Source organism: Oreochromis aureus, linkage group 8 (assembly GCF_013358895.1).
Source record: "Oreochromis aureus strain Israel breed Guangdong linkage group 8, ZZ_aureus, whole genome shotgun sequence".
Lineage (NCBI taxonomy): Eukaryota > Metazoa > Chordata > Actinopteri > Cichliformes > Cichlidae > Oreochromis > Oreochromis aureus.
The window spans coordinates 22,123,862-22,134,831 of record NC_052949.1 but is presented as its reverse complement, the minus strand read 5'-3'; the positions used below and the strand labels follow the sequence as shown (position 1 = coordinate 22,134,831).

Sequence of the window (10,970 nt, the reverse complement as noted above, 5' to 3'; positions counted from 1 at the left end):
CACAACAGCTTTGTGGGGTTAGCAATAATGTAGGAGGTACTCTGTACATTTAGCTACGGGTAAACAATGGAAAACATTAAATAATCATTTTAAAAACCTGTAATTACACTTTTTCTGCGTCTGTGATTAACTCTTTATTCTGCACGAGCTCCAGGCTTTTAGGTGGTTGGCAGCAACGTCAATTTTTAAAGTTAAACACTTCATTTTCTGCATTCTGGTGAAATTTGATGTGCAAATCTGTGTTTTTGCTTCACAGCTTGCGGTGGAAATATCCGTTTGTAACTACAAACTTCAGGCACAAGGTTAGAATTTCAAATGTAGCCGCACATAATGCAGTAAGTTTTTCAGGCATACTGTTGTGCTTTCAAATATGCATTACTCTGAATATATTGATTTAGCTGCTGAGCCGACAAACACAGGACTGATGTACTGAGGCGCTCTTTTGTGTCTTTTGTTAGAGCGAGAAAACAGTTTCTATGCTGCGTATTTATTTAGAAGTCCTAATCATACTAGACAGTAGGTCTGTTTTCTAGTATGATTTTGAAGAATCACATACATATATGACTGTAGTGTACTGACTGATAACAAATCGTACCTAAAGATGTGTCTACAAATTATTGAACAATTTTGGAATAACGGTGCTCAACATAAAATAAAAAGACCTTGAATATCTCATCATTGACTGTACATAATATCAAGAAAAGAGGACAAGAGAGAAGGCGAAACATTATTGTATGCCTGATCTTCAGGCTTATCAGTGTGCATCTCTGATGGTGCAGTGGTGCATTGGTGCCTGTGGAAGTGTCAAGAGCATGCTATTTTTATTATTTGATCCTATGTTTAAGTAGAATCAGTTATTATTCAGTAAAAAGTTGTTATTGGTGAAAAATTTGAGAAGCACTGACTCAGATCATATCACTCATCCTTTACTTACCGACACCATTAATACCATTGTTTAGTGATAGAACAGTCACTGAAACGTGGGTTTTAGTTAGTGCTTAGTTTATGTTTGCAACAGCTCTTTATCGTTCATTTATTCAAAATCAGGATATTGGAAGATATTCTGTTTCCTGATGGTTTCACAAGACAGAGAGTTAACACACATGCAAGTTTTCTGTATCATATCAATGATACGCTTAAATAACTTAACCTTATCATTAATCAAATACAACAGAACAGTGGAGAAAGAAAGAAAAGACCTGCAGAGATAATTCACAACGACTCCCTCAGAGTAGGTACATCGCAGTGTGAAAATCAAGGTGGCTAAATTAAAGCCTGAAGTCTCACAGGTATAAATGAGCATGTCCCCCCGAGTATAGCGGTGGTTGGATTAGCATTATCCTGTGGGCAAAGATCCTTTCTGGTCCCCTCTGCCTTCTCTTTAACAGAGACATGAGAGCTGGCACAACAGAGCTTTTTAAAGTCCATTCACCAGGTTTTGTTAGGTAAGCACATTGCAGCTCTGTGTGTGTTAGTTGATTAGAGGAATAATCAACCGCCAAATGCATTACAACTGCCACTAAAACAGCAATTGGTGATGACCAACACAAAAAAGCCACACATTTTCTGCTTTATGCAGACTAATAAATAACTTTAAATCTACGTGCCACACCAAAACATGATATGTTTAGAGCGAGAGAGAGTTTTCCCTATAAAAACTTGCATTTAGAAACGTAAATACTTTTGTGCAAATTGGTATTTAACTCTAAATTACATTGAGAGTATCTCTGAACGGTCATCACTGCCTTTTTATTGCATCACAGTATCCTGATGATAGCTGCTATAAACCTCCCTTTCACTAGATGGCGCTCTTGCCCGTAAACGTCACGCTTGCACTGACGTTTGTTTTAGCGTCACCGGAAATGCTTCTTCAAAACACTTCAATGGCTGTCTTGCAGTGACTTCGACCGCTCTGGGGCAAATAGTTAGCTCTGAAAGTCAGGGATAATTTACTTACTTCTGCGCTTTGGGGACATTTTTAAGCTCCGGCATGGCGGGGCCGCTGCTGGAGTTTGAGACCGAGATGTTCCTGAGTCTCTTCGGCAGTGACGGGCTGCTAGTAACGGCTGAAGGCTTGGGGATAGACCGAATCCTGCTGCAGTTCTTGCGGGTTTACTCGGAACCGGGCAGCCTGGTTCTTCTGCTCAACACAACCACACCAGAACAGGTCAGGAGAGGCTGGATTAGCTAGAGGCACAGCTCGTATGATTATCTCACACTTTACCCGTTGCAAGGTGATGTGCCCCAGCAAAGCGACTTAACAGTGCCTTAACAATAAAACCATACATTAAAAAAAATAAAAGAAAGAAAGAAAATGTTAGAAGCTGGAAGGGGTCACTTTTTTGTCCATAGACATGGTGGCTAAAATAAATGAAGATAAAAGAGATGTGCACCTGCTAACAATTTTGGCGCCATCTCGGATTCATACATTATTTCAGATGGCATTGTTGATACATTTTTGTAATATTAAAATGTATTATAGTGTATTATTTTCATCTCAAAGTTGTTATAGAATCCCCTCTGTGATGGAGCTCGTCTAAGAAAGATAATTTTAATAACAGTAACTATCTGTGTAACTGGTACTGCATGAGGAAGTCAGAAGTATCGTGCATGAGGACAGCGAGAAAGCAGTGAGGTGTGAAAACCCCGTCTTTTTTTTTTCAAATTGCAATGGTGATGGACAGATTGAAAGATGAAGTCAGGCTGGAGTGTCTTTGGACACACGACATTACGATCTGTAGTGGGAGCAGGTGGAAGAAAGTCTGGAGAGGAGACGAAGGAAAGACAGAATACGTGTGTGAATGAGAGGGAGACGGGTGTAGCAGTGACGCTGCAAGGAATAGAGGTAGTGAATGTGGTTGACCATTCAAAGCAACAGATGGTGCAGTAGAGAGTGCAGCCAGGGTGGAGTGGGTAGAGATGAGTGTCAGGGTGATTTGTGACAAAAGGATAACCGCAAGAGTGTCAGGGAGGGTATGCAAGGTGGTACTGAGACCTGCTGTGATTTGTGGTTTGGAGATGGGGCACTGACGAGAACACAGGAGGCCGAGCTAGAAGTGGCAGAGATGAAGATGCTCTAATTTTTATTGGGAGTGATGAAGATGGACAGGTTTCGAAATGAGTAGTTCAGCTCAAGTTGAGCAGTTTGGGTTAGAAATTTAGAAAGGTAAGGTTGAAAGAGTTTGGACATGTGCAGAGGAGGTATAGTCGTTATACTGGACAAAAGATGCTGAATATAGAGCTGGAGGCAGGAGGAAAGGAAGAAGACCTCAGAGGAGGTTCATGGGTGTAGTGAAGGAGGACATGGAGAGGACTTGCATGACAGAGGAGAATGTTGGGGATAGGGTGAGATGGAGGCAGATGATCCTCCCGAAAAGGAGCAGCTGAAACAGGAAGTATTGCATTTTAAAACCCACAATTACAAAGTGGTTCAGTTGGTATAAAACCACACATTAAAGATATAAGTGTAAATGTCCTTACATCAGTTACTACATAAACACTTCCATACACACATTAGAAGAGCAGGAGCCAAAAATAATGGGTGAAAGACTAAGGAATAATTATTCTGTAAAAAACTTTTTCAGCCAACAAGTTGATTCAGCCAACCTGACGGGCTGAGGACTACAACCTCAGAAGCGTGATCGCCTCATTATTAAAATAAGAGTTAGAAGACCCGGTTCAGATAATCGAAGACAGTTTTACCTCTTGTTTGTGTGAAACATAGCATACAGCTTTAACCAAACGCTTGCTTCTTTTCGTCCTCACTTCTCAGGAATATTTCACAGAGCAGCTGCGAGTGGAGGGTGTGACCCACCTGCCCAGGACGGTGACCAGTGATGTCCAGAGCACTGAGCGTTACAATGTTTACACCGAGGGAGGGGTGCTGTTTGTCACCAGCAGAATCCTGGTGGTGGACTTCCTCACGGACCGCATCCCTACTCATCTAATAACAGGTCAGACACTCCACCTGTACATGGCTAAATTCATATGAGAACATTTTATTTGCAGCCTTATTTATCACTAGCAGTCCAAATTGCATTGCAATACTTGTTTGAGTACTTGTATTTGCAACATATGGTTATATGGAATGCATTTGAGTTATCAGTAAAATTCAGTGGCAGCATGTTGACTGAATGATATATAGTTAAACTAAATTCCTTCTTTATGCAGAGGTTAGTCACTCCTTACAGCTAACTTTGCCCTTTCCCATCTGTTTTCCTGCATGCTGCCTGATTACTTTGCAGCTGTGGCAGTCTTATGAGCGTTTCATGATGTCATTCAGCTCTTTTGAGTTTCTTGCCCTATTGTGGACTGCATTTGGCAACCGTCGTCTTGGTTCTGCTCTGGAGAGTCACTCTGAGCGGGTAGAGAATAGGCTGCAGTCTAAGGCTGGGAAGTTGGAGTCCATCCACAGGATGTGGAAGTTAGTGGACGGACAGCTGATGTCGTTATAGTGACGTAGTGTTTTATGGTTATACTGTCAAGTATTTATAGTATTATTTATTAACTGTTGAAAAAAATTTGAATACATGCTCTGGCATACACATCCACCTCTTACTACTGCCACAGTTACAATCTACTTCTGTGGGAAAATAATAAGATGGGAAATATTTTATTTATCTCTATGTGGGTAAGTTATTGTGTTACAGTGCCTCAAATATGACAAAAACAATTTATCTCCCAAAAATAAATACAATATAACAGCGTAAAATGGCTCTTAAAGGGAAAATGAGTGCAGTTAAAGCAAACAGCTTAATAAAAATCTAAATGTGATACAGTAAGGAGATTAAACGGGTGTTGTGGTTTAAGTCGATAAAGATTTTCTGTATCTGTCTTTATGGCAGATGTTAGAGAACGCGTTCACCTAAACTGTCCTGAAGCCATGCATGCTCACACTGGTATCCAGGAAGTGAGAGCGGTAACAGCTCAATGCAATCCTGCTTAAAGCTCATCTAGCTACACTCAGTCATTCAGCTCCCTCCCCCTGATGGTGAATCACTCATTCGCTGGAACAGCTCCAGCGCTGAAACCCTGTTGTTTGCTTTGTAGCTGCTCCAGGATTACAGGCCTCACTCAGTAGAACAGTCAGCTCCATTAGTTGGTCTGTGAAGAAAACCAACTTGGAAAACTTGACTTTAGCCATTTCAGTTTTGCATAAACCACAATGAGCATGAAAAATCAAACTTATCAGGTGACAAAGTCACTAAAAATCAAACAACTAACAGCCAGCTGATATATTATTCAGGCTCTACCTTCACTGTCTATTTGTTCCGCTCCCTTTAGGCATTCTGGTTTATCGTGCCCATAAAATCATTGAGTCATGCCAGGAGGCCTTCATCCTGCGTCTGTTCAGACAAAAGAATAAGACGGGCTTCATTAAGGCCTTCACTGACAAGGCCACGGCTTTCTCCTCGGGCTTCTGCCAAGTGGAGCGCGTAATGAGAAACCTCTTTGTCAAGAAGCTCTACTTGTGGCCCAGGTACTGTCAAACTACTTCACTGTAGATGTTTTTTCTTGTGTATTTTGTTGTTGTAGTAACATTTATAATACTTCTTTTACTACTACTTTTTTTTTTAACCTTTGCACTCAGGTTTCAAGCATCAGTGAACACAGCACTGGACAGGCACAAACCAGAAGTGGTGGAGCTTCATGTGTCCTTAACTCCAGCCATGAGGGCCATCCAGAGCTCCATCCTGGACATCATGACCGCCTGTTTAAAGGAGCTGAAACGCTACAACCCCACTCTAGAGGCTGAGGACCTCTCGCTGGAGAACACGCTGGGGAATTCTTTTGAAAAGGTTTCACAGTGTGTTACTAACATATACGACACATTTAAGCTGCCTTGACAAATTTTACCTCAGTGCGTGAAAACAGTTTTGATTAAATTATTAAAGGAGGATTTTTTTGTTTTTTAAGAAGGCTTATGGTAATTGCACCGAGAAAAAAGCAGGTTGAGATGAGCTTCTTTAATTTGCATGTTAAATGTTATTACAGCGTTTATGAGAACCCAGTTTCTAAAAGAAAATTCAGGACACTGCAAAACGATTTGCAATCCATTTAAACCCTCTTAAATTTAAATTGAAAATGGTACAAATACAGTATGATCCCACAACTAATTAGGTCAATTGGCAACAGGTCAGTGGCATGATTGGATATGGAAAGAGCATCCGAGCGAGGCCGTGAGAGGTAAAGATGTTCACTGTTCTGTGAGGAACTGAGTTCTTTTATAATGAATGGTGCCACGTCCTGCAGGCTGAATAAGCTGGAGCACATCTGTGTGACTTCCCCTGATAGGAGAGTTAGAAAAACACACCTCTGGTTGTAGGTGAGTTCAATTGTATGCTTTGCCGTACTCCCATTCAGACTATCCGTCACTATCTGGACCCCTTGTGGCATCAGCTGGGAGCAAAGACCAAAGCACTGGTTCAGGATCTGAAGGTGCTGAGAGTCCTCCTGCTCTACCTAACCCAGTATGACTGCATCACCTTCCTCAATCTCCTTGAGTCGTTGCACTCCAGCCAAAAGATCTTTGGCTCTAATTCGGGTAAACTACATTTATTTGACTGCCCCTAAATGCCGGATTGGAGGCAATTAAGAGTTTAAAATGTCTAAATTAATTGTAATTCTTTGCATTCAACCTTGCTGTTACCATCAGGTTGGCTCTTTCTGGACTCCAGTACATCCATGTTTGTGAACGCTAGGAGCAGAGTCTACCGTATTCCCGAGAGCAAAAAGAAACTTAAAGTGGGAGTAGAGGCAGAGAAACAGAAGCCATCCTCTGCCTCAGGTAACTGACCAGTATGCCAATCTCTGATATGGTGATATCAGAGTAGAACTTGTCTGTGTATTCATGCTAGCATGACTAACTGCTCAGTCTGTGTGTGGGTTTCAGAGGTGAAGCGGGAGCTGGTGCTGGAGAATAGCCCAAAGTGGGAGGCTCTGACTGAGGTCCTGGAGGAGATTGAGAGGGAGAACAAGAGCTCTCAGCATGAGCCAGGTTAGACCTCGGTGATGTTCAACTGTTACAGTGTCATCATGAATGAATCTGAAAATGATTTTCTATAATACGATTTGATTTTTAAAAGGTAGTGTTGTTGTCATTTGTAAAGATCTATAGATTTTTTTAAATTTTAGCCGACGGTAAAACTCCTCGTTTGAAATCTACACTGCCAAAAATGTAACACTTTGAAAACACATCAAAGCTCAATGGGGCAAAAAAATCATGCTTGAAATCTATACTGATACAGATTGGGTAATATGTTAAGACTGGAAGGATGCCATCGTTTGATGGAAATGAAAAATATCAGTCTACAAAGGGCTGAATTCAAACAAACCCTGAAAATCAAATGATGTTGCAGGCTAATGCAATCTGCTGAAAGCAACTCAAAATAGTACTCAATAGTTTATATTGCCTCCACTTGCCAGTGGACCTGCCAATTCTGGTATTCTATGGCAAGTGCCAGGCAGTGACATGGAGCCCACTAAAGGATGCCCTTAAGCTACATTTCGTAGCTCTGGCACTTCTCCTGTTCCTCTTTGCACAAAGGAGCAGATAATGGTCCTGCTGATGTTATAAGGACCTTCTACGGCCCTGTCCAGCTCTCCTCCAGTAAGACTCCTGGAATCTCTTCCATGATCTTGAAACTGATTAACAACCCCCTCTGCTAATAAACTGAGCAGATCAATATCCCAGAAGTATAACTCACTCAGTACTATATTAAAAAGTGTTCCTCTTATTTTTATTTATTTATTTATTTTTAGCAGCAAGAAAACCATGAGCCACAGCTGGCATTTTACAAAGTCATCCTCAGGGTGGGCTGATTTGTCCTGCTTCACTGTGTTGTGGTTCTGCTTTGAAGCTGCACAGTACTTGACTGTACACCTGTACACACTGAGGAAAGTAGTCCACCAGAATTTGGGTCAATTGCAGAATATAGAGTAGGCCTCTTTATCCCCCGTGGACACACTGGCTTTCGAAGCGGGAAAATCTTTGGCCTTAGCCCCATTGTTAGGATTCTGTGTGAGCTCACTTTAGATGCACCAGTTCAAGGCCTAAATATGCTGCTTTGGTGACGTGGAAAGCACCTGCCACAATCCATACCTTTCATGTTATTTGTTATTTTATTAATATTATTATTATTGTTTTAAATAAAAAAAGCTTCGCTTTTCATTGTCAGCTTACATTAAAGTAGTTTTTAGTCTTTCAGGGGAATATTGTTTTCCGAATCCTTACATTTTTATATTTTTTTTATAATCTGACAATCTCTCTGTAAAGATCTATCTTTCTCTAACTGCCTTATATTCCTCCCTCAGGTCGAGTCCTGATTTGTGCCAGTGACGACCGGACCTGTGCTCAGCTGCAGCAGTACATCAAGCACGGCTCCGACTGGCTGCTCAACCGGCTCTACCACCGCACGATCGGGAAACGGGACTCTGCTGCACTGGGCGCCTTAGAACTGGATTTGGAACAAAAGGGAAAGGGTCCGGTCAAAAAAGGAACGAAGGGAAAGCAACCTGCGCAGAAAAAAAATGCAAAGACGACAAAAGGCAAAAGCAGACCGTCCTTGACTCTGACCCAGATGGTGGGGAAGGAGGAGACAGGCGAAGCGGCAGTCATGGGCAGCAGCGGAGATGAGGATGAACTGACGGATGAAGACGGAGGCGAGGAAGAGCAGCTCAAGCTAGACTTGTCATCAGATGCTTATTATGGCGTCCTGAAGGAACCGCTGACTGTCATTCACCCGCTGAAAGGCTGCACCGATCCCCACAGTCTGACCCGGGTTCTCCATGAGGTGGAGCCTAGCTTTGTGGTGCTTTACGATGCCGAGCTGAGTTTTGTGCGCCAGCTTGAGATCTACAAAGCTAACCGGCCTGGAAAGCAACTTAGGGTGTACTTCCTCATCTATGGTGGCTCGACCGAAGAACAGAAGTACCTGACGGCTCTGTCTAAGGAAAAGAAGGCTTTTGAACACCTCATCAGGTCAGAGCTGTTTCTCTTGCGTTAAGCGGGTGCAGTGTACTTTGTTGAGGGTCATTTGCTCACCATTTCTTGTTTTTGTGTTCTTGTTTAGGGAAAAAGCTACTATGGTGATCCCAGAGGAGAGAGAAGGGCGAGAAGACACCAACCTAGACCTTGCTAGGAATCTAGATCCCGCCAATGCCACCACCAACACCCGCAAAGCAGGCAAGTCTCTGTTGTTATGCATTGTTGATTTTTCTCTCCTTTGTGTGCTAAATCGTCTTCACGATGCATTGGAATGGTTTGTGTTTTTATATCCGTTTTTTGTCCAATAACCAGGTGGCCAGGAGCAGCCCACAGAGCCCTCACGAGTCATTGTGGACATGCGCGAGTTCCGGAGTGAACTGCCATCCTTGCTCCACCGCCGCGGACTGGACATTGAGCCGGTCACCCTTGAAGTAGGCGACTACATTCTGACGCCGGACACATGCGTCGAGCGCAAAAGCGTCAGCGACCTGATTGGCTCGCTGCAGAGCGGCCGCCTCTACACCCAGTGCCTCTCAATGACCCGCTACTACAAGAAACCTGTGCTGCTCATCGAGTTTGACCCAGCTAAGCCATTTTCCCTAATGGCCCGCTCAGATTTCCGTCACGAGATTTCATCAAATGATGTTTCTTCAAAGCTCACCTTGCTTACGTTACACTTCCCCCGGCTACGTATACTGTGGTGCCCCTCCCCGCACGCCACAGCCGAGCTCTTCCTGGAACTAAAGCGAGGCCAGCCCGAACCTGACGCCGCAGCAGCCCAGGCGGTAACGGCCGAGTCAGACACTGTGGGTGAATCAGCAGACCTCTACAATCCCGGACCTTATGACTTCCTGATGAAAATGCCTGGGGTCAACACAAAAAACTACAGGGCTCTTATAAAAAACGCAGACAGCTTGGTCGACTTAGCAAAAATCAGCCAGGACAAGTTGGCGGAAATACTCGGAAACGCTAACAATGCCAAGCTGTTGTACGAGTTCCTGCATAATGTAGTTAATGTCCCTGCTCCCATACAGAAGGCCAAACAGACATGACGAGCAGACTATAAAGGAATATTTTGCCACTGTGATTAATTTATTGCAGTAAGAGTATTTGACATATTCGGATACAGAATTAACTTTTTAAAAAATGCAGATGTTACATTTGGATACACAGTTTTTGTAAAACTGTGTGACTTTTATCGTTTTTCTGTTTTTATATTGTCAAAGAATAAAATCGAAGTCTTTTTATAAATAATAAAAAACTGTTATTTAATTTTTTTTAAATAAAATGCACTTAATTTATTTTAAGCAAACCTTTAACGTGATTTTTTTTTTCCTTTGAGAGGCATGATAGAGTCAATTGTTAGTAATAATATATACATAAAGGAGTTTGCAAAGAAAAGCGTCTGGACTTCTTTAAGTTGCTTGAAGACGTTTCACCTCTCATCCGAGAAGCTTCTTCAGGTCTAAGGTCAAATGGCCGAGAGTCCCAGATTTAAACCCAGTGGGAGTATCCCCCCAAGGAGGGACAAAGGACCCCCTGGTGATCCTCTAATCACATGCGCCCAGGTGTGAAAGCGGGTGTGGGACCTAATCAGCCAGGGTTTCGGGTGAGCTCATTGTGAAACCTGGCCCCACCTTGTCATGTGAATTCCTGAGGTCAGATGGCCCAGGATGTGAGTGGGCGTTAAGGCGTCTGGGGAGGGAACTCAAAACTGGATTATAGATGGCAGACAGTTGGTGTCGTAAACCACCGCCTCTGTTCAAAGATGGTCGCTCACAGTGGACATAGATGGCCTCTTTCACTCCTCTTTCAAACCATCTGTCCTCTCTGTCCAAAATGTGAACATTGGCATCCTCGAAAGAGTGACCTTTATCCTTGAAGAAACGTCTTCAAGCAACTTAAAGAAGTCCAGACGCTTTTCTTTGCAAACTCCTTTGACTACGATGACCTGGATGACTGAGAACCTTCACAGACAATATAT

At 42.8% G+C, this 10,970-nt stretch overlaps 1 protein-coding gene across 1 annotated transcript; it reads left to right on the top strand.

Moving 5' to 3' along the window:
• The first annotated feature begins 1,870 nt into the window (after positions 1–1,870).
• Positions 1,871–10,285, top strand: ercc4 (excision repair cross-complementation group 4). The gene is made up of 10 exons (XM_031748894.2): positions 1,871–2,167; positions 3,773–3,953; positions 5,284–5,479; positions 5,591–5,798; positions 6,364–6,544; positions 6,656–6,787; positions 6,893–6,997; positions 8,314–8,980; positions 9,072–9,184; positions 9,299–10,285. Exons 1-10 carry the CDS (start codon positions 1,991–1,993, stop codon positions 10,036–10,038), a joined length of 2,700 nt encoding a protein of 899 aa, XP_031604754.1. The 5' UTR covers positions 1,871–1,990; the 3' UTR covers positions 10,039–10,285.
• The last annotated feature ends 685 nt before the right edge of the window (positions 10,286–10,970 follow it).

Coding starts and splice junctions, on each gene's coding strand:
- ercc4 (XM_031748894.2), top strand. CDS start 1,991: ATGGCGGGGCCGCTGCTGGAGTTTGAGACCGAGATGTTCCTGAGTCTC. Junction 3,954..5,283: donor CCCTACTCATCTAATAACAG/GTCAGACACTCC, acceptor CGCTCCCTTTAG/GCATTCTGGTTTATCGTGCC. Junction 8,981..9,071: donor GCTTTTGAACACCTCATCAG/GTCAGAGCTGTT, acceptor GTTCTTGTTTAG/GGAAAAAGCTACTATGGTGA.